The following is a 22840-nucleotide window of genomic DNA, read 5'->3' as shown; positions in this document are numbered from 1 at the left end:
CACTTTATTCCGCCTTAGCCAAATAGCAGAGGTGGGAGCTGGGTATGTGGCTGTGGTCAGTTCTCATTGCTTTGCCAAATGTTGCATTGAAAATGCATAACTCCTCTTAGCTGGTGGGAGGAAGCTGGGGATTTAAGCTGCCCGAATGGGGAGTGCTGGGGCTTTGGCTACCTGAGAAGGCAGATTTGGGATTGTGCAGTAAACACATGATCTTGTTTTTTCTGCTACACTAACCACTAGTGAAATAGTTAATGTGAGATTTAAATCGCCATAATTGGCTTCAGAGTTAAGACATCGGAGCAGTTCACACCTGACTTAGCTAGTGTAGCAGGCTGTCTACGTGCTCCAGAATACAGCACTGCATTGATTTATACCAGAGGTGGGCAAACCCGCAGGACTGTCCTGCCTGGCCCTTGAGCTCGCAGTCCCTCCCCTGCTGTACTCCCGCCCCTGCAGCCTCAGCTCACTGTGCCACCAGCACTCTGGTGAGGAGCAGGGCTGTTGAATAAGGGGCAGGGGGTTCCGGGAGGCAGTCAGGGGATGGGAAATGGGGGAGTTGGACAGGTGTGGGAGTCTGGGGGGGCCTGTCAGGGGTGGGGGTGTGGATAGGGGTCGGGGAAGTCAGTGGACAGGGAGCAGGGGGGATTGGATAGGGGGTGGGGTCCCAGGGGGGTGATTAGACGCAGGGAGTCCCAGGAGGGGGTGGTCAGGGGACAAGGAACAGGGGGGCAGTTGGGGTGGGGAGTGGGATGTGGGGTGGGGGGCAGGCTGTTTAGGGAGGCACAGCCTTCCCTACCCAGCCCTCCATACAGTTTCAGAACCCTGATGTGGCCCTCGGGCCAAAAAGTTTGCCCACCCCTGATTTATACTGTTTTTGTGGGAAAGATTTTCTTTGCCTGCAGGGCTAGAAACTAGGGGGAAGAGCGGGAAGAAAGCAGGGATTGTTGACCAGAGTTCTGTAGCAAGGAGATGGATTCTGTGGTATATGCCAGGGCTCCCACATAATTGTCTGTTGTTGAGGAGAAGGGGAGTTGGCTTTTTTTCCCCGCACTTTCTGAAGCAGCCTGTGGGGCAATTATGTACCAGAGTTCCATGTTGTTCATATCTAGGGGGTTGGGTCCAGGCCTATGACCAATACTAACATCAAGGCAGATAGCTGTGCACCTGTCCGGCTACAAATGGTGGCTGTAAGGAAGAGCAATCCTTTCTGTCTGAGCATCCTCTTTGCTCTTCGGAGGTGCTGACCCAGGTGGACACAACAGATGCTGCTGGTGTCTTTAGGCAACTGAGCTATATGTTGCTAATCAACCTTGTACCTTTTCATGTTTTCACACATTCCCCAAAGCAGTCACCTGAGGGCAGACACTCACTCCAGAGATGGTGGGTGTGAGCTGCAGTTTCTCCAGACACTCTTTGAGGTGGCTTGTCTCTGCTCGGTATTCATCCAGCTGACGCTCCAGCTTCTCTCGACGGACTCGCTCGTATTCTAGCTGGGCCTCCAGCTCTCTAATCATCCTGCCAAGTACAAAAATCAGGCAAGCCAAGTCTGATGAACTGCTGTTAACTATGTCAGTTCCTGCCTCTGTTACTCTGTGGTGGCCCAAAAGGAGGGTGCAGGCACTATCCTGCTGCTTCAGGGCAAGATAGCTTATGGGGGCCTGGGGATGATACACCTGAAACTGCCCTTCCTGCTGGGTCCCCAGCATCTGCTGCCAACACCAGCATAAATACAGAAAGGCCACAGTCCAACCCTTGGTGGCCTTTTATCAGCGAAGATGATTATTTAAGCACCAATAGCATGCTCTGTGTTATAAAAAAATTTGAGGGAGACATGTTCCCTGCTCTGAGTGTGAAACCTCTTTGGGACTATGGAGAAACATTACACACATTAGCCAGTGCCTGACCTCGCAGTACGGGGAACTCTACGTTGGAATCCTACTCAGCTACAGCACTAGATGGGGAGAAGAAAGAGAGAAGCTCTTTGCTGCTGTAAGAAGCCAGGTCTACATAGATGTAAGCTGGGTCTGAATGAACTCTCCCCTGACATCTAGTGATGAGCTGGGGGGAGAAGACTTCAGGAACAGACCGTATTTGCAGAGATGCACTACTGCTGCTAGATATGCAGCCAAGGCAAAGTGATCACTTTTAACTAGCGGTGTGTTACAAATCACTTTACATAAGAACGGCCATACTGGGTCAGACCAAAGGTCCATCTAGCCCAGTATCCTGTCTTCCGACAGTGGTCAATGCCAGGTGGCCCAGAGGGAATGAACAGAACAGGTGAATCACCAAGTGATCCATCCCCTGTTGCCCATTCCCAGCTTCTGGCAAACAGAGGCTCGGGACACTTCAGATCAAGGTTTTGCATCTCTGCCCATCCTGGCTAATAGCCATTGATGGACCTATCCTCCAGGAACTTACCTAAGTTGGGGTGGTTGGGTTTTTTTTTTTAAATGCTGTTATAGTCTTGGCCTTCACAACATCCTCTAATGAGTTCCACAGATTGAATGTGCATTGTGTGAAAAAATACTTCCTTTTGTTCGTTTTAACCTGCTGCCTCTTAATTTCATTTGATGACCCCTGTTTTTTGTGTTATGTGAAGGGGTAAATACACTTTCTCCACATGACTCATGATTTTATAGACCTCTATCATATCTTCCCTTAGTCATCTCTTTTGCAAGCTAAGAAATCCCAGTCTTATTTATCTCTCCTCATATAGCAGCCGTTCTGTACACCTAATCAATTTTGTTGCCCTTTCCTGAACCTTTTCCAATTCCAATATATTTTTTTTGAGATGGGGTGACCAGATCTGCACATAGTATTCAAGATGTGAGTGTACCATGGATTTATGTAGAAAGCATATATTTATATTGAAAGCACTGAAGTATTGAAAGCAGGAGTAATGAAATGTTATTGTACTAGTAAAGGGCAGCAGAACTGTACTTATCCTGCCCTTGATTGAGGGAGTTACCCTAAATTGAACCTCACTCGCTAAGCGGGGGTTAGGGATGATAAATCCCAGTGAAGTAGAGAAAGAGTTGGGATGGGTGTTTCTACCTGGTAATGTTGGCTGTCCCTCAGGAGTTTTAGACACCAGTTGACCCTCCTCTCATCTCTCCACTGTTTAAAGATAGATCTGATTTGACTCAGTTGAGAATCCTTGTTTTGTTCTGTGATCACTGGAGCTGAAATCATTTAGGCTATGTCTACTCTAGAGACCTTACAGCGTCACAGCTGAACCAATACAGGTGCACTGCTGTCGGATCTCTCATGCAGCCACTCTATGTCGACAGGAAAGAGCTCTCCTGTTGACATAATAAAACCACCCCCAACGAGCGGCTGTAGCTGCGTCGTCAGAAGAAGCTCTCCCACCAACACAGCGCTGTGCACAGTACCACTTACGTCGGCAAAACTTATGTTGCTCGGGGATGTTTTTTCCCACACCCTTGAGCGACGTAAGTTTTGCCAACGTAAGTGATAGTATAGACATAGCCTTAGTCGGGCTGTGGGACAATGGGTGTGGTGGAAGACAGCCTGCTCTAGCAGTGTGATTCTCCACTACCTGCTGCCATCACGGAGAGCTGGGTTGAGTGGTGGAACCTCAGAACATGAGGCAGTGGAGAGTGGTGGCAGCAGGACGTTGGCCAGCAGAGGCAGAGACTGACAGTGGTGACAGAGAGTAGCCAACAGCAGGAGGCAGTGACAGCAGAGTGAACCGTGGCCATGTCAGCACAGAGGCACTGCTCCATAGCTTCCCCTCACCCCACCCCAGGGTGGGAGGTGAACTCACATGAACACACCGCTGAACTCTGGGTCTTTGTTGACCAAGGATAGCAACTGTGGGTGGGGTGCAGGGAGACAGGAGTGGCATGTTAGAGGAACATTTGGATGTCAGACTTTCACACCACAAGGTGAGAGACTGAGGCAAAGGACACCACCCAACGTAGTCGGGGTGGGTGTTTGCCCATGGCCATGGCGTTTTGAATTTTGATTGTGGGGTTCTCTCAAATTAATGCTGGGTTCCTTTTCCTTTTTTATTAAAAGTTTTCTTTGCTATACACAGACTCTGTGCCTGTGAGAGGGGAAGTACTAATGCTTAGAGGCAGCTGGGGGTTGTGGTTGGTTTTCCAGATTGCTGGGTGGGGGCTCAAGCCGGTTCTATTTTCTGTGGTTAGGAGAAATGCCTAGACGTTAAACCTGGCCCTTGTTGCTAACAACGCCACCTGGCAGAAGCGTTACATATGTAAAGACTAAATCACGTTCATGGGTGATAAGTCACTCAGAACCTATGGCTGTCATCACAGGCCCCAGCTGAAAGACAATAGCCCTTAGCTGGCAGTAGGCTAGTACTAACTCAGCAAAGACCAACCACTAGAGGGCACCATCGTCCCACACACTGGAGCAGACCTGACAGCCTGTAGAGCAGCGTTACCCAAACAGTAGATTGTAGGAGGGGTCTAGGTCAGGAGGGGCCAAACTTACTGACCCTCTGTTCTGCATACAACAATCTTCAGAAGTTCAAGAGCCTGCAGGGTTTTGGGGCTTCAACCCTGCACCTGCTGAAGTACCAAGCCCCGGACCATGCACCTTATGGGGCAGAAGCCCCGAGCCCTCCCTCTTGGCTCAGCAAAATCCCCTACCCCACCTCCCCACTGCAAGGCAGAGGTCTTGAGTTTCCCACTGCCAGTCTGGTAGGTGGAGAGTTGGGGGTGCGTGGGGTGGCTCTGTGAGCCACACTTTAACAGTAAAAGAGCCGTCTGTGGCTCACAAGCCACAGTTTGGCCACCCCTGGTCTAAGTGTTGCTCGCCCTGTGTGCTCTCACTTCCCGTGGGGAGTGGGACTGAGCAGCAGGAGTGTGGAGGAAGTGCCTCCAAGGCATGCACAGGGCAGAGCTAGGCTGCTGACTCTGGCCCCTTCCTCTGCGCAGTTGCTGCCTGCATCCCACTGCTCTCACTTCCCCTGGGCAGCAACAGCAGGGAGGAAGCAGCTGGAGCCAGGGAGTGAAGAATCACAATCACGACCCAGCTGCAGGGGGAGGGGTACCACAGGAACAGGTGGGGCTGCGGGAAGCCAAGCAGAGGCCTTGGAGGCTAGGCTGGAGTAGGAGGGAAACAGAGGTAATGATGGATCCCCAAAAGAGACAAAATGCCATTGATGGGTTGTCTTACTAAAAGGTTTAGGAGCCTTACAAGTATGTGCAGGCTGCACGCTCAGCTCCTGGCCACAACTAACAAGACAAGAAAAACAACTGCAGAACCCAAGGGTTAGTACAAAATGCAGAATGTTCTTCCAAACCGGTTCCTTAAACAATGGGCGCTCAGGTGGCAGATCTTGCATAGCAGTAGATGGTTCCCTTAAACTGTTCCCAAGCCTAAAGCTAAACCCCAAATAAGAAAGAGATTCAAAGCTGAACCACAATGTGTGTGTGGTTTACTATTGGTGAAGCTGCAGCAAGAGCTACTCAGCAATCCCTTTTTCAGTTTAGACATTCACATTTCATATCCTAGCGTTATTGTGACCAGCAGTCTAATGTCAAACTGTAACGTCCGTGTCTGAGTCTGTTCTCCCTCACGCCACCATGAATCAACACAATCACGCTGGGGTAAGTTAGAAACACACAGGCTCTGTAAATTTAAATGGAAGAAATATAGTAAGTATTATCCCCATTTTATAGAAGGAAGTACTGAGAGTTTGCCTGCCTGTCAGGTATGCTGAGCATCCAGAGCTCCCACTGAAATCAAGTGAAGTGCAGATACTCAGCACGTCTGAAAATCAGGCCATAAGTGACTTGCTCTGCCACTGTGATATTTGGGGCTGGAGACCTGGGGCAGGTATCCTGATGCCAAGTGCCTTGCTGACAAGTGTTGAACAGAAGGAGCCAGATTGTTGCCAAGTCTATATGCTGACAAGGGGAAACTATGAGCTTTAGGATGAACTATGGCCTCAGTGGCTCCTTTGCTTGCCTATTTCACCCTAACTATTGAACACTGACTTAGAGCTGAAAGGGATCTTGTTAGCAATCTCTTGAGTCATATTTCTAATCTCACTGGTGACATCTTTTGCTCCCCACAAAGCAACAGAGTCTCTGCCAACCCTGCTGTCCACCTGCTATCTTGCTGTAAGTTAGTTCCTTTCCAAACACACATCTTTTATCAGTGACTAATGATGCATTGGCTCGGGGATGCCAACAGAGTGTAACAGAAAGAGAGAGAGAGAGTAGCTCTGCAGGGACTCAGGCCCAGACTTTAAAGATAATTAGGCACTGCTTCGCACCTGGGACATAGGATCCTAAGAGCCTAAGTCATTTTTGACAATGACACTGAGTGGAGCAATGCGTAACCACCTTTAAAACTCTGGGTGAGTAACCAGGTGTCCAGGAGTAAGTTGAAATAACCTATAAAAAGTGACACCGCCATTTAATATTTCAAAATCATAGCAAGACAGTATTGCACTTTCTTTAAACTCCGGGCATTTAACAGAACATTTCTGTACAGTAAGGAGAGACTGGGGAATTAGGTAAACATTATGGAAGTGGCTATAAGCCCACATATGCCTTTGCTGAGGTTTTTTAGACCTAGTAGCCATCTGATAAGTTTTTTTAACCATAGCTGCTGCATTTGAAACATAATAAATAAATACAATAATAAGTAACACTTAATACATTGTACTCTTCTAGCTCCTTCCATCCATGGATCTCCACAGATTTTACAAACGTTACAGAGTTAATTGAATCTTACTTTTCAGCCTCCCTTTCTTCTTTCTTCTTCTTTCTCTCCTCTACAGTTATTCCTCCCAGCTGTTTGTAGTTGCTGTAGGCAATTTCTAGAAGTTGTCGAAGTTCTTCAATCTTTTGGTAGGCTCTTACTGCAAGACAGACGGTTCTCTGGGTAGCTAACATGAGTATGTGCGTGAAGATGCTGGGTTTTCTGAATGTTGGGAGATGTTTTTTGGCAGTGGGATCGATTAGACTGTCGAACAGTCTCTCACAGAAATATAGTTTTAAATGTATCTGACACATCACTCAAAAAAAAGTGGGGGGGAGGGTAGCTTAGGGGAGGGAGGAATAGCATAGTGGCTACCTAAACCCTAGGTTGTGAGTTCAATCCTTGAGCAGGCTATTTAGGGATCTGGGGCAAAAATCTGTCTGGGGATTAGCTCTGCTTCAAGCAGGGAGTTGGACTAGATGACCTCCTGAGGTCCCTTCCAACCCTGGTATTCTAATACTATAAGGAACAATCCTGTGCTGGCTTTCCAGAGATAATCTAGTCTATCTCCTGTTCTAACTTCCATGATTAAAATATTTTTCTTGATTTCCACAATATATTTTAAAGCTCATTGGTACTGACAAAAGATTCTGCAGCAGTAGGGAGAAACTCTGCCACTAAAAATATTTTGTCCTACAATTCTCATTCCTTCCCACCTGTTCAAGAAACAGTAAAGAGAGAGAGAACTTACTGCGAGCGTCTCTTTTTTTTTCTTCATCCAGAATTAAATCTTCCGTGGTGTCTGTGCTCCCTTCCACGCCATGTCTGTCAAAAAACCTCACATCGTTGTCATCTAATTCTTCATCAGAATCGTCTCCCATTGCCCGTCTCAAAAGCTCCACAGCTGCCAGCTGGGCAAATCTGCACAACACAGTCAATAGTTCATATCCCGTGAAATACACACGCACCTCTGAAAAAGCAGCCCAAGTTCCACTGCTGATTAGAACACACACACTTGAATATATGCCAAATAGCAGCAGCCCCCTTGTGTTCTAAAATGTTTTTTGCACCATTTTGATAAGGCTACACTTCTGCCTCAGTAATATCCTGTGCACAGTTTAATACGTTGGTCAAAATTGTATTTCCTTTTTGTTATTTTAAATTTATTTTGCCTTTTAATTTAATCAAATAAGCACTTGTGTTATATTTAAGGGTAAACAGGAGTGCCTAGCTGGCTGCCTCCAGTATCATTTTTTTGTATACCTCTATCGTGTCTCCTCTCAATCTTCTCTTTTCTAAACTAAACAGGTCTCATCTTGCCTTATACAGAATTTGACCCATCTCTAGTTACAATAGGTATATAAATACCCTCAATAAAACCCTTTGCAACAGCAATAGAGCCAAAAGGCTGTTATAACACAAAGTTGAAATTCATGGGCTTGATTCTGCTCTCATCTACACCAATGCAAATCAGGAGTAACACTACCTGACAGGGGCAGCTCTAGGCATTTTGCCATCCCAAGCACGACAGGCAGGCTGCCTTCGGCGGCTTGCCTGCGGAGGATCTGCTGGTCCCGCGGCTTCAGCAGACCACCCGCAGGCAAGTCGCGGGACCAGCGGACCCTCCACAGCCAAGTCGCCGAAGGCAGCCTGCCTGCCGCCCTCACGGAAACCAGCAGAGTGCCCTCAGTGGCTTGCCACCCCAAGCACATGCTCAGTGTGCTGGTGCCTGGACCCGCCCCTGCTACCTGAAGTCAACAGAGTTACAGTGGTATAAAAGCAGTGAGTGCAGAATCTGTCCCTATACAAATAAATTACAGCTCAGAGATCTGAACTGCTACCTCTTGGCTACATCCTTTGGAGTCTCTCCAGCTTCATTTGTAATGTCACAATCAGCTCCCATTTCAATCAACCATTGCAAGCAGCTTATGTGGCCTTGTCCAGCAGCTAAGGAAAAAGAATATGTACTAAAGTCAATAATACACACTTTTATTTAAAAATGTCTTTTCCCTAACATGACGTGACATGCCCTAAAGTATGAAATAGTTTATACATGTCACTAGGGACCTATGATGGAAATACCAGTTTATAATGGGTCAAATTCTACCGCAGAGTATAAGCATGTTTTTATTTTCATTTCCTCGTTTATGTAAAATAAATGTTATGGGCCGATCCTCAGTTCTGTAAGTGGTGCAGCTGTACTGAAGTCAGGTGAAAGTTCTGGCCCTACAGCTATCAGCCTGGAGTCTGATCTCAGGGTGCCTCCTGAAGGTACAGTATCTAAGCTCATCCACTACAGGCTGGTCTGTTTGGTCCTTATTATCTGGTGTCCTCAAGTATGTTCTCAGCTGCATGAAGTGCTATGCCTCCTGGTTATAGAATAGAATATCAGGGTTGGAAGGAACCTCAGGAGGTCATCTAGTCCAACCCCCTGCTCAAAGCAGAACCAATCCCCAGACAGATTTTTACCTCAGTTCCCTAAATGGCCCCTGCAAGGATTGAATTCACAACCCTGGGTTTAGCAGGCCAATGCTCAAAATCTATGATTAGGCCCAGATCCTCAAAGGCAGTGAGATGCCTAACTTCCATTAATTTCAATAAGTTAGGCACCAAAATTGTTTTTGGGATCTAGGCAAATGCTTTTCACAAATGCCAATACAACCCCTGAGAAAGCACTAAACAGCTGCCACGTGCATTTTTATTTTATCTGGGTAGCAGGCTTTTGGAGAGAGAGTGTGAAGTGCCAAGTAGTTCCGTTCTTTTTGGTCCTCCCCAGCCATAGCTTTGTATCCTTACAATATTTCTCTTTTCACAGTTCTTCTAGCCATCAAATTCATGGGATACCAGCTGTTTGCTCCTTCTATTGCTTTCCTTCACCCATCTAAAGCTCATATAAACACTTGACCTGAACACTTGACCATTTACAACTTTCTCTTGCTCTTGTTTATGAAGTAACATGTTGGCATCAGGGTGGGGGAAGGAAAGCTTTGTTGGTTCCCTTTGAGAATTACGGCATTGACAGTTATCAGAAGTAGGGAATCTGACTCATAATAAACAGTGCTGCAAAAGGGATGGATCTGAATCAAGCACGTGGTAATTTTTTAGTATATAATAGAAGGAAAGCATTTGCCTTAGTGATAGCATCAATCTGAGGAGTTACAAACTTAAACATTGTATAACTGGAGAATAATTCCTGGAAAAGATTAAACATATTTTTAAAAGAAAGTGACAGATTTTATGATTGATATAGAACAATTTATAATAATAAAATCTACTATTGTTCCAATCCTAGGGGCCCCAGAAAGGAAAACACAGAGTAGGGCCCTGATTCAGCAAACCACTTAAACCCTTGTTTATCCTTAAGCACATGAAGTTTCATTGGAAGTCAACAGACCAAGTGCTTTGTTGAATCAGGGTCTGCAAGGGAAAATGTGTAATGGAAGTTTGTTTGTGTAGACTATACTGGTTGGGGTGTCTGTTTTAGAGCCTTAACCCACTCTGTGCTTCCCTCTAGCTTCACGAGTATATAGGCAGCTCCTCCTGGACAGCTGTGACCTAAGCTTAGGATGACCATACGTCTCATTTTGGCCAGAACAGTCCTTTTCTTAAACCCTGTCCCAGCCACCCTGACTTTTTTGGCAAAAGTGGGCATTCGTTCCGTTTGCTCCTGCCAACTTGCAGCAAATGGGACAAATGCCCACTTTTGTAAAAACGGTGGTGTGTAGAGGAACATGTCGGGGGTGGCGGAGTGGTGATGCCAGCCTCGCACACTGGGGGAGGCAGGGCTCAAATGGGGGGCCTCATTACTTGTACTCACTTAAAATTTCTGTCTTTGTAGTTAATAAATTTGTTCTGTTATTTCATGTAATCTAGTGTGTTTAAATTGAAGTGTTTGGGAAACTCTGTTTTGGGTGGTAAGTTGTATACATATTATTTTTATTTAAAAAAATAACAAACTTTATATAAACTTGTATTGCCCAAGAGAGAGTTGAAATTTCCTGGGTGGAAATCTAAGACTGGGAGTATGTTGGGGTCACCCTGCAGTATAACCCAGGCTGGTGAGAGCCAGATGTGGCTGGCAGGCTGCAGTTACACGCAAACACTCAGGTGTGGCTTGCATGCTGGAAGGCTTTGTGAGCAGCCCATGTGGGAACTCCTTCATCAAGGCATTTTAAGGCACCCCAGGTTGCAGGGCAAGGGTGGCACAGCTGCTCATATAGTCTAGATTGTACCCAGATATATCACACTTACATCCAACTGTTTGCAACCTGAGATGCAGATCCTGGACTAGGTGTAATGGCCAGAGTGGCTTCCACAATGCAGAAATTTGGCTTACTTCAATCTTCACAACTGACTGCAGGGCAACGATGAAGATGATCAAACATATTGAGGAAATGCATGATGAGGAGATTGGAGGGTGCAATGCACCATCTTGCTATCCCCGGTGATGCAGCAGGAACAATCTAGTCATTAACTTGTGATGCATACAAAAGTTGATGACCACCAAATATTTATTTTTGTCTGCATAATCTCTGCTGGCTGCCCTTTGGAGCCCTTAGGAAAATGAGATGCTGTATTTATGAAGCTTAACTGATGAGCAGCCACTTAAATAAGTAAGTGAACAAGTTAATAACAAACAGTAAGGACAGTTACCTGTTCCGTAACTGGCATTCTTCGAGATGTGTTGCTCAGGTGTATTCCACAGTAGGTGTGCGTGCTCGCCACGTGCACCAGTGCCAGAAGTTTTTCCCTTAGCAGTACCCATAGGGGAGTGCTGCTGCGACCCCTGGAGTGGTGCCACTATAGCGCTATAAGGGGAGCTGCGCACTTCCCCCATGCTCGGTTCCTTCTTGCCGGACAACTCCAACAGAGGGGAAGAAGGGTGGGATGTGGAATACACCTGAGCAATACAACTCAAAAAATGCCAGTTACGGAACAGGTAACTGTCCCTTCTTCTTCAAGTAATTGCACATGTGTATTCCACAGTAGGTGACTCAAAGCTATTACTGATGGACATGGGTAGAGGTTTAGGGGTTTCCGGGACACAGTACCGCCCTACAGAACCCAGCATCATCCCTAGCCTGGGAGACAATCGCATAATGCAAAGAAAACGTGTGGACCGAGGACCGTGTGGCAGCCCTACAAACATCCTGGATCGGGACGTGGACTACATGAGCAGCCGACAAAGCTTGAGCCCTTATTGAGTGTGCCCTGACGATCGGTGGTGGGGGAACCCCTGCCAGATCAGAACACGTGCATTTGCACGAGGTGATCCAGCGAGAAAGTCGCTGGGTAGAAATTGGTTGCCCCTTAAAGCTCGGCTGAGGCAACAAACAGTTGTGCAGATTTCCAGAACAGCTTGGTTTGGTCTAGACAGAAGGCCAGAGCTATACACACATTGAGCTTGCGGAGACGACATTCCTTGGTGGAGGAATGAGGCTTGGGACAGAGTACCGGAAGGAAAATATCCTATTCCATATGGAAGGTGGAGACCACCTTCGGGAAGAATGCTGGATGTGGGTGAAGCTGGACCTTATCCTTGTGGAAGACTGTATACAAGGGTTCTGAGGTCAAGGCCCGGAGCTCCGAGACACTTCGGGCCAACGTGATAGCTACCAGGAATGCTACCTTCCATAAGAGGTGAGACCAGGAACACGTGGCCAAGGGCTTGAAGGGAGGTTCCATAAGACAGGACAACACTAGGATTAGGTCCCATTGCGGAACGGGGGGCCTAGCATATGGGAATGACTGGTCCAGACCTCTCAGAAAGCGGAAGGTCACAGCATGGGAAAAGACCGATTGGCTCTGCACCGGCTGGTAGAAGGCCAATATGGCAGCCAAACGTATCCTGACAGAGGTGGGAGCCAGCCCTTGGGTTCTAAGGGACAGGAGGTACTTGAGGACGAGCTGGAGCATTGTGGGCAATGGGGAGATTCCCCACTCCCCCGCCCACCTAGAGAACCTGGACCACTTAGCCAGGTATGTCCTTCATGTGGACGGCTTCCTGCTTTCCAGCAGGACTCGTCTGACTTCCTCTGAACATCTCCCCTCCTTCTCGTCTCGCCACCTGGTGGAGTGCTGCTAGGTTTAGACGGAGGAGACAGCCCGTGTCCTGGGAGAGGAGGTCCGGGCGAAGCAGCAACCTCCATGGGGGGGGCCACTAGTAGGTGCAGGAGGGTCCCATACCAGTATTGACGGGCCCAGTCTGGGGCTATGAGGATGACACGCGTCCTGTCTGCTTTTACTTTTTGCAGGACCTTGCTGATGAGGGGAAAGGGCAGGAAGGCGTAGAAAAGCTGGCCTGACCACTGCAGGAGGAAGGCATCCGAGACTGCCCCCCTCCCTAACTCCCCCCCGGAGCAAAACCGGGGACAACGCCGGTTCTGACAGGGTTGCGAAGAGGTCGACATGGGGAACTCCCCAGCCTTGGAAGAGCTGGAGAGTGACCTCTGAGTGGAGTGACCACTCATACTGGTGGGAGAAAATCCTGCTGAGGCGATCGGCTTGCACATTGCGGATGTCGGGAAGATGAAAAGCCCGAAGAGAGATATCTTGGGCTATACAGAACTCGCATAGGCTCAGAGCTTCCAGGCAGAGTCCCGCCTTGCCTGTTGATATAGTACACCGCGGCAGTGTTGTCCGTGAAGACTCTGACCACCTTCCTGCGAAGGTGTGTGCTGAAAACTATGTATGCCAAGTGTATCGTCCTTTGCCCTCTGACATTTATGTGGAGGGACAGATCTGAGACCGACCATCTTCTCTGGATTTGCATGTTCCTTATGCGGACTCCCCAGCCCAAGTCCGATGCATCAGACACCAGGTCTAATGACGGGGACACTTCCTGGAAGGGGAACCCTCGCAGCATGTTGTTCGGGAGTGACCACCATTGTAGGGAGGCAACTATCGGGGACGGTACTGTGAGGACTTTGTCCAGCCCGTCCCAGGCCTGGGAGAACTGGGAGGCTAGCCAGAGCTGGAGGGGACTCATTTGGAGCCTAGCATGGCAGACCGCGTACGTGCATGCCACCATGTGCCCCAAGATCTGAAGGGACACTCTTGCCGTTGTCACCGGGAAAGCTGTGACTGAGGCGATGAGACCTTTGAGGGTCTCGAACCTGCCCAGAGGGAGGGAGGCTGTGGCCCTTAGGGAATCCAGAAGCACCCCTATGAATTCTATGCACTCCATTGGAACTAACATTAATTTGTTTTCATTTACCACTAGGCCGAGATCTGCACATGTGGACAGGAGCAGTTCCACATGGGCCTGTACCTGGGACCAAGAGTTGCCCTTGAGAAGCCAATCATCCAGGTATGGGAAGATCTGCACACCTTCCCTTTGGAGGTAGCCCGTTACCACCGCCATACATTTGGTAAAGACCTTTGGCGCTATGGAAAAGCCAAACAGGAGGACCGTAAACTAGTAGTGGTCCAACCCCACCAGGAATCGGAGGAAGATTCTGTGCCCCTCGAATATATGTATGTGGAAAAACACATCCTGGAGGTCCAGGGGCGCATACCAATCCTCCCCTCCCCCCCGGTCCACAGCAGGAATAATAGAGGTTAGGGACATCATGTGGAACTTGGAGCGGACCAGAAACCTGTTGAGGGCCCACAGGTCCAGGATGGGCCTGAGACCGCCCTTCGTCTTGGGGATCAGGAAATATCTGGACTAGAAGCCTCTGCCCTGGAGTTCTACTGGTACTCTTTTGACCACCACCAGGTGCATCAGATGCACCACCTCCTGTCCTAGGAGGTCGGCCTGCTCCGGGTCCCCTGGGCCCAGCCGGGACTGGGGATGGGAGGGTGGGGGTGAACTGAACTGTGACATGTAGCCCTTTGAAATGGTGTTGAGGGCCCACTGGTCTGATGTTACCCGGGACCACACTACTCAGAAGGCAGACAATTGGTTGCAGAACACAAACTTTATTAATCGGGGGGGCTCTCCCTGGCAACAGGCCGGGTGCCCCCCTGCAGACAGTCAAAACCGCCTCTTTCCCTGCCTCTTGCCCTTGGAGGGCCCGGGCTGTGGGACTGACATTGAGACTGATGCCTCTGGTCTCTCGGTCTCTTAGATGGGGGCTCGTATCTGCTTCACGCAGGCGAAGCCGAAGCTTGCAGCCTGGGCTTGTCCTTAGCCGGAGGGACACAGAGGCCCTAGGTTTGCAGGGAGGTACGAGAATCCTTCATCCCATGCAGACGGACATCCGTCTGGTCGGCAAACAGCGCTTTCCCGTCAAAGGGCAGGTCCTACATAAGGGACTGGGTCTCTGCCGATAGCCCGGACAGGAGGAGCAACGACACCCTGCACATGGAAATCGTGGAAGCCATTGAATGGGCTGCCGTATTTGCAGCATCCGATGCCACCTGGAGGGTCACTTTTGCCTTCGCCGCTGCCCCTTCCTCTACCAGAGCCTTGAAGTCCTTTTTGTCCCGCTCTGGGAGGAGAGGTTCATACTTGGATAGGGACCCCAATACGTTAAAGTCACTGGCTCAGCAGGGCCTGATGGCTGGTCACCCTGAGCTGGAAGCTTGCCGAAGAATAAACCTTCTTTCCAAATGTGTCTAGTCTCCTGGCATCCTTATCCTTGGGTGGGCGTGAGCTGACCATGTCGTTCCCGGTGGTTTACAGATTCCACCACGAGTGAGTTGGGTGCCGGGTGGGAATAAAGGTATTCATGGTCCTTAGCCAGCACAAAGTACCTCCTCTCCACCTTTTTGGAAATAGAGGCCAAGGAAGCGGGAGTCTGCCACAAGGTATTAGAGATGTTGGCCACTCCCTGGTGCAAGGGAAGAGCCATGTGGCCCGGTGCTGAGAATGACAGCACATTAAAAAGTGAGTCAGACGGACCTTCCATCTCCTCAGCTTGGAGTTGGAGGTTGGACCCCACTCTTTTCAGGAGGTCTTGATGTGCCTTGAAATCCTCCTGTGGAATAGCGGGCGGCAGTGCCGCTATGGTGTCGTCCAGTACTGGGGAAAGGGTCAACACAGAGCCGAGGGCCTCGGGCAGTACCAGGGGGTTGACTCCCAGGTCAGAGTCTGGGCGTGGAGCCGCGAACCCAGGGCCTGCTGAACTGTCCCTCTGTCGGGAAGGGGACGCCGACGGAGCCTGGGATGCCCCGGCTACCAAGCGGGTTCCTGTCTGGGCGGGCATCTGCGGCCACGATGCCCATTGACACCACTGTCCCAGCCACGGTGCCCCCTGCCACTGACCAAGTTGGGGGCCTTGTGGCAGCAGCTGTTCTGGCTGAGCCGCATGACCCGGAGATGGGCGACTGGGTGCCGATGCTGAGGTCACCGTCAAGCGCACAGTCCCATAGGAATGGCGAATACGACGGTGCCTGCTATGATGCCTTCCATGGGACCGGGACCTAGACACTGAGGAGCAGTACCCTGCGGACGTGCTGCTCCAGTACTTGCCCCAGCATCTGGAGCTATGGTGATCCGGTGCCGGTGAATGGTGAGGGGAGCCCCGCGTGCGACGTCTAGCCAAGCGGGAACTCGAACGTGAGCGTCGATGTCGATGATGGTGGGACCGGCTGCGGTAGCTGCAACGCAAAGAGGAAGGTCTATGGTGCCTGTCCCAGTGCCTGCGCCCATCACTGTGCGGCATGGAGGGGCCTCGAGACTCTCATTCCAGCGGCGAACCTGTTGGCCTGACAGGTGTGGACAGTTGAAGCGAGCTGTGAGATGACTGCACCAAACGAGGCAAGGAGCGGGTCTCAGAGTGAGTGTTGTGCCGCTCCGGGGATGTCTGATGAGCACCCAGTGGCGGCTTGCCGTGGAACCGGGGGCCTGTTGCCAGCAGTGCCCTAGGTACTGGTAAGCTCATGATGTCTCACGCAGCCTGCAGGGCCTCTGGCGTCGATGTCATCCTGACGGCAGGAGAAGCACCCGTGGACAGTACCGGGCTGCTCCGCTCAACACGAGTCAGAGACTTTGGGCCCAGGAGGGGGATCGAGGGCTGCCTGGTGCAGGACCAGCCTCACCCCTCTCTTTCTCTCAGTGCCACTGTGACGTGGACGTCTTCCCCTGCTTCTTGGAAGGGGAGCGGTACCAGCTACTGGAGGGGACCTCGCTACGCACCAAGGATGTGGTGCAGGGTGCCGGAGTTGGGGCCAGCGCCGATTCCATCAAGAGAGCACAAAGCCTGATGGCTCTCTCCTTCTTAATCCGCGGCTTGAATGACCTGCAGACCTTGCAGTGATCACTCGTGAGTGTCTCCCAAACAGCAGAGACATTAAGCATGCGGATCACTTATTGGCATAGAACGGTGACAGAAGTTGCAGGACTTGAAGCCTGGGGCAGGCGGCATGCCCCGAGCCCACTTTAACAACTGAAACTATTATCAAACTAAACTAATGGTACCACTAGGGTCAACTAGAAAGGCTGCAGCAAAGCTGGAACAGAAGTTCTGACTACCTTCACTGGCGGCAAGAAGGAACTGAGGGCGGGGGGGAGTGCACAGCTCCCTTAATAGCGCGGTATAGAGGCGCCACTCCAGGGATCACAGCAGTGCTCCCCCTATACGGGTACTGCTAAGGGAAAAACTTCTGACACCGGTGCACATGGCAAGCATGCACACCTACTGTGGAATAGACATGAGCAATCACTCGAAGAAGAATGAGCTGCAAACTCAGTTCCTAACTACTGACCTTTGTGCAAGAGAGTGGATCCCTTTTCATCCCGTTCATTAATATTGATGACTCCACTTTCCACTAATCTTCTAAGCATCACCAAGTCCCCTTTGAAGGCAGCCACATGGGCTGGAAATGCTAAATCTGAAAAATGAAACAGACATGATTCCAAGCAAATGCCGATAATTCCAACAAGCAGGCAAACAAGCTATTTTTTCACCTCACTTTTCATAGTTTCTCTCTCCAAATAATAATTTAAACATGGAAATGTCATACTTGTTAGTGTGGTTAATGCACCCTTAATTGGTTGAAACACGGCTGCAGAACATAGCATTATCATCACAGGCTTCGCGAAGCATGTCTTGGCTACTGGCTACAGGCATCTTATAGTTCTACAGAGAGGAGATTCACTTCATATTTCTGTAGTAATAAATAGACCTTTGGTTGACTTTCAATGGACTAATAATGCTGGAAACTGAAGTTGTCTCCTTATTTTCAAGTCAATGGTCCTAGGTAGGATATACAATATTTCAATTTATCTTGGTGGAAAAATTATCCATTGAGGCACTTTGATTTTTCTTGTTAGTTGATATGATTATTAATAAGAAAAGACTAATAGATATGGAATGAATGTTTGAAAAATCAAGTTAGTCTTCCCTTCAGAATAATCATAATGGTGCAGCTTCTGCTATCCTTTCTCTTGAATAATACCTTACTTATCAATAGTAAGTCCTATTGATTTCAGTGGGACTATTGCCAGAGTAAGGTATAACTCAACATGAATAAGGGAATCAAAATCTGGTCCTAAATATGTAACTGCCTGGAAATTTGTGGACATTGCAATACGTGTCAGATTCTAAGAGGAACATGAGCAGCTTTGTATAAATAAAGCAAAAGGACTGCATAGCATGGTGTTGCTGTTTTGTTTTCATTATGAGAAAATCAGAGACATGACATATATGTAAGATCACAATCGGAAATCTAGGCCTTTAAATATCAGTAAAGGTAACAACTATTGGAATCTTCAGCTGATTCTCACACTGATTATACACACTACTCCACTTGAAAGTTAGAACCACCTGCTGTTCATTAGAATCACCTGCTGTTCAGGTAATTTGTATCAATCATTTCTACAGAGTTATTGTTGCGTTGTGGCATTTTCTGTTTTACAAGCTAGTATCTTGGAAGCTTTCCAGGCTCCTACTCACTTTCCTGTTCTTCTGGATGATTTCTCTCATGTTCCACACTGTCGATGTACTGCACAATATTATCCTTATAGAACCTCTGTGCCAAGTCCTTTGGGGTCTCTCCATGGTCATTCCTGGCTTTCAAGGTGTGAGACACACTGGCCATTTTACTAACCAAGAACTTAAAACAATGCAGGTGGCCCTCCATTGCTGCCAGATGAGCTATTGCACAAAGGAAGAACATGGCAATATTAAACCTGAGCACAGCCACGTACCAAATAAAGAGCTACTCTGCCAAGTGGTTGTTACTGTTCAAAGCCTACTGTTAGAGTCTGATTTGATTAGATGTCAGATAACCAAGGGTTATTCAGGTTTTATTAGTCAAAGACAAAACAGCACAGTACAAAAATGTGAGGATTAATATCTCACCAGTCCAGAGAGCAGCTTCTAAGCAGCTTCAAACCTGCTCCAACGTGTGAGCTTAATTCACCTTATTTATATTTTACATACATAGTGTAGTTATTTACAACAAGCAGAAGATTAATCTAATTTCATATCTATTTTTCTAAAAACATCTAAGCCCAACCATAAAAAATAACACTGTTATTCGATCGAAGAGTACAAATAGTGTCAGACCATAGTGCCACAGTTTGTCCTAATGTACCTAGCAGCAATTCACATGTAACATTCCTTAAAAGAACATACATCTTGTTTCTGACAGTTCCCACAAGTAAAGGAACAAAGGTTTGGAACAGTTTAACTACTAGTAGTAGATTTCCACAATAAAGCTTCGCATGAGTTACACAGCATCCACAGTTCATAATTATTCTGGTTCAGATATATTTGCTAATACCACCGAGACCCGAATCCTGCCCCCTTCCCACCGCACACACAGCTAGGGAGGCTCTCCAGGCAGGTACCACTGCATGAGATGTAGAGGCAGGACTCCAAGAGGCTGGACTAGAGATGTTCACACCTTGCCCAGTGCAGAGCTCAGCACCACAGTGTAAAGGAGGCAGAAGGGGGCTGGCTAGGGACAGAGAGAAATGGAAGATCCACTGCTGAGATGATCCAGCCATCGTTCCCTCCCCACAGGGCTGGGGCATATGAGCAATCAGACAGGTTACTTCAGCCACTGGGACAATGTGTTGTCAGGGATGCCATCTTTTGGATGAACACCAGCCTGAATCCTGAGCACCTATGGCTGTTCAAGATCCCCTAGCACTTTTTGTAAGAGTATAAGTTTAACCTTGTTATCCTAGCTCAAGGGTGGCCAACCTGTGGCTCCAGAGCCCATGCGACTCTTCAGAAGTTAATATGTGGCTCCTTGTATAGGCCACCCCTGTCCTAGCCTGTAAGAGAGGGGACTCACCCCTGCGGCGCCTTCTGCTGGTCGTCCATGGGAATTAGCTCTTTTTCCAGCCCGGAGCGCCCTCTGCAGGCTGGTGATCCACTACCGCTTCGCCCCTGTGTCCATCTCTGGACTCTGGTGCCCTGTTAGTTAGGGAATCTGCCTCAGGCTGATTTTTGTTGTTGTCATTTAATTTCAGCCAAATTATTTTGGTTTGTCCATTTAAAAAATTCTGTTAAGGTTTTCTTTGAAAAGGCCTAGCACTCCCACACTTTGGAGCAGGGATTTGAAATTAGGCAGGTGGGTTGCCTTTGTGTCAGGGATATGCCTTTTGCCATCCCTGCCTTGTTCTAACCACTCCCCTTTCCCCCGCCGCCCCTGAATTTGGCCAAATTACAAGCCTCTGAAAAATCGCAGTTTGCACATGTAGAGACTTCTTAGATTTTAGCAGCTAAATTCCCTGAAGATTCCGTCCGTACTGGGCATGCTCCCATCCAGGGCTGAGCACGACTTTCCCGGCACCTGCAGTTGCAGCTCTGGGCTGCTGCAGGCCATGCTGATTCTGGCTCCAGATACCTGACCTGAGAACTGGGAGACTGTTTCTCCTGTGCTCTCAATGACTCCCCATCATTGGGCCAAGGCAATGTACGTGAGGAAGCTGCCTGATTCAAATGCAGAAGGCACAAGAACAAGATCTGCAGAAGGGCAGGAGGAGTAGACTGGGACAAGGAGCCTGGAAGGGGAGACAAAGGCTGGGCCAAGAGACTGGGAAAAGGAGCTGGCAGGGGGTGACACTGATATTTGATAATGTGCCTGGGGAGGGAAACTGGGGCTAAGAACAGGGAGCCAGTGGGAATGTGTGTGGGGTGGGTGAGTGCAGGTTTGGGTGGGGAGAGAGACAGATCAGAGGAAGACCAGGTGATGGAAGACTGGGAGTAGCTGGACAAGGGGACTGGACATTGTGGGGAAGCTGGGACAGGTATTTTGGAGGGGGTGAGACTTGGAGCTTTTATAGACAAATAGTGTGGGACAAGATGGAGCATAAATCTACTTCGCGCTTGCCTGCCATGCACGAACTCTCTGTGTGAGCCCTGCCGCCACGCACTAAAAAGTTCCTAATGTGCTTTGATCTACTTCTGTTTCAAAGCAGAGTAGATCATAGTGCACTAGGGAACTTTTAGTGCGTAGCAGCAGAGTCTATATGGGCAGTTAGTATGCAACATGCTAGTGCAAAGCAGATTTACACCCCAGCATACTGTGCATTAAATGTTCATCTGGACAAGTTCTAGGACCTGCTGGGCAAGGAGACTGGGGCTAGGATGAGACACCTGAGAAATGGAGACTGAAACTTCGTACTTGATGAGAATGGGACTTGGATGAAGAGACAGAACTGGGACAAAAAGCAGATGGGCCGGAATCTGATCTCAGTCAAATGTAAATCTGAAATAACTCCACTGAAGTCATTGGGGTACTCCAGACTTATTCCAGTGCCACCGAGTTCAGAATATGACTCAGTAGTTGCAACTTGGGTTATAGGAATGGGAAAGTGCCATAGAATATGTTTGATGAAACTCATCACTGGCTACCATTACAAACAGTCAGCATTAGCTAACAGTTCCCAGGCATCAGTGTTACAGATAATATAAATTCCCCCAATTCTTAGAAGATAACTGTGGCAACTGTGTGAAATCTGTTAGCAAATATTGCTAGTGTATATGACTTGTCATTTGCTAAATATTCACATAACCGAACAACTAAAAGCCAAAAGTTAGAGCTGTACACTCCCCCCGACCCCAAGGTACCTGGAAGATTTCCATTGTTATCCACGTCATTTATAGTAGCTCCCCATCTAATAAGAAGCTGCAAACAACCCAGGCGGCCATGAAAAGCAGCATAATGAACTGGCTCCCAGTCATTCTTATCTGAAACATTTGCATCCTAGAATGAAAGAAGCAGGTTCATTTGTTTAGTTCCTTTATGTTTCAGTGGAAACAACATGTACATCAGAGATCACATCTGTAAATAGAAATCAGGTATTTATAGCAGGTGACCAAAAGAGTTATGAAAACCTATATAACTTTTAAGTTACTTTAAACAAAGATGCTATGAACAAATGTTTCCCATTTATAGGCATATAGATACATACTTTCCCCGGTGTTTTTTTTGTTTTATTTCAAAAATTAAAACACATACACATTAGATATATAACATTTTTGACATACTTTGGCCATGTTGCTGCTCACAATATGTTAGATATACATTTGTATTTTTTTAAGCTAAAAAAAATCAAGATTGAAAAAGATCATGATAATAAAAGCTTCTGATCTCTATTTAACTGTCACATCAGCTAATGAAATGTTCTACTTTTCCAAAACATTCATTCTCTCTAAATTCTTCTATCATTTTCCTTATGTGCCCGATAATAAATAACATTAATTTAAACTAAGTTTGCTCTCACCAATAGCACACAGCTAATAACTAAACTACATGTCAAATCTTACAAAGTCCCATCAAATCAATGGAAGTTTTTGTTTGCAAAAGTATAACATGATTTGGCCCTACTGTAGGAAGTTGTGATGATATAATGCAAGTGTACTGTGTCCCCAAAAAAAGAAAAAAAAACCCTCAGAAGACAAAATTTCTTCACCATTCCACTCCGCAGGATGGTTTGTAAAGTGTAGGATTGTCCATGGGCTGCAGCTAGGTGTGACGGAGTGCATCCTCGGTCATCTTGAGCTGTTAAGTTTACTCCATTCATTACAAGGGCCTAAATAAATAGAAAGCAGAAATTCAGTTTACAAAATTAAAGAGCAAATGTCACCTGGGAGGATTACTTTATATTGACAGCAGGGTAACTTCTGAGTGAAGTAGGAAGGAGTTCATGGATGTTGTCTTTTCTCATAGCGATGAGTGCAGTATGTTGTGTGCCCCAGCTTTCTGTCTTATATCTGCCTGTTGTGTC

General features: G+C 47.9%; 1 protein-coding gene across 5 annotated transcripts in view; it reads right to left on the bottom strand.

Annotated features, from left to right (window-relative positions):
* ANKRD42 (ankyrin repeat domain 42) overlaps positions 1-22840 on the bottom strand; it is a 40280-nt gene that overhangs the window by 6377 nt on the left and 11063 nt on the right. For 4 of the 5 annotated variants that reach the window (XM_030558449.1, XM_030558450.1, XM_030558447.1 and 1 more), the window contains 8 exons: positions 22526-22645; positions 21681-21816; positions 18549-18749; positions 17359-17484; positions 8547-8652; positions 7457-7626; positions 6739-6865; positions 1353-1515 (listed from right to left, as the gene is read on the bottom strand). In XM_030558449.1, the coding sequence (XP_030414309.1) occupies positions 1353-1515; positions 6739-6865; positions 7457-7626; positions 8547-8652; positions 17359-17484; positions 18549-18749; positions 21681-21816; positions 22526-22645 (1149 nt within the window). Of the gene's footprint in view, positions 1-1352; positions 1516-6738; positions 6866-7456; positions 7627-8542; positions 8653-17358; positions 17485-18548; positions 18750-21680; positions 21817-22525; positions 22646-22840 lie in introns of those variants that run through there. The other variant, XM_030558451.1, reaches the window with a different exon arrangement.

This window comes from Gopherus evgoodei, chromosome 1 (assembly GCF_007399415.2).
Source record: "Gopherus evgoodei ecotype Sinaloan lineage chromosome 1, rGopEvg1_v1.p, whole genome shotgun sequence".
In the NCBI taxonomy this organism is placed as follows: Eukaryota; Metazoa; Chordata; order Testudines; family Testudinidae; genus Gopherus; species Gopherus evgoodei.
This window is presented reverse-complemented; position numbering and strand designations above follow the sequence as displayed.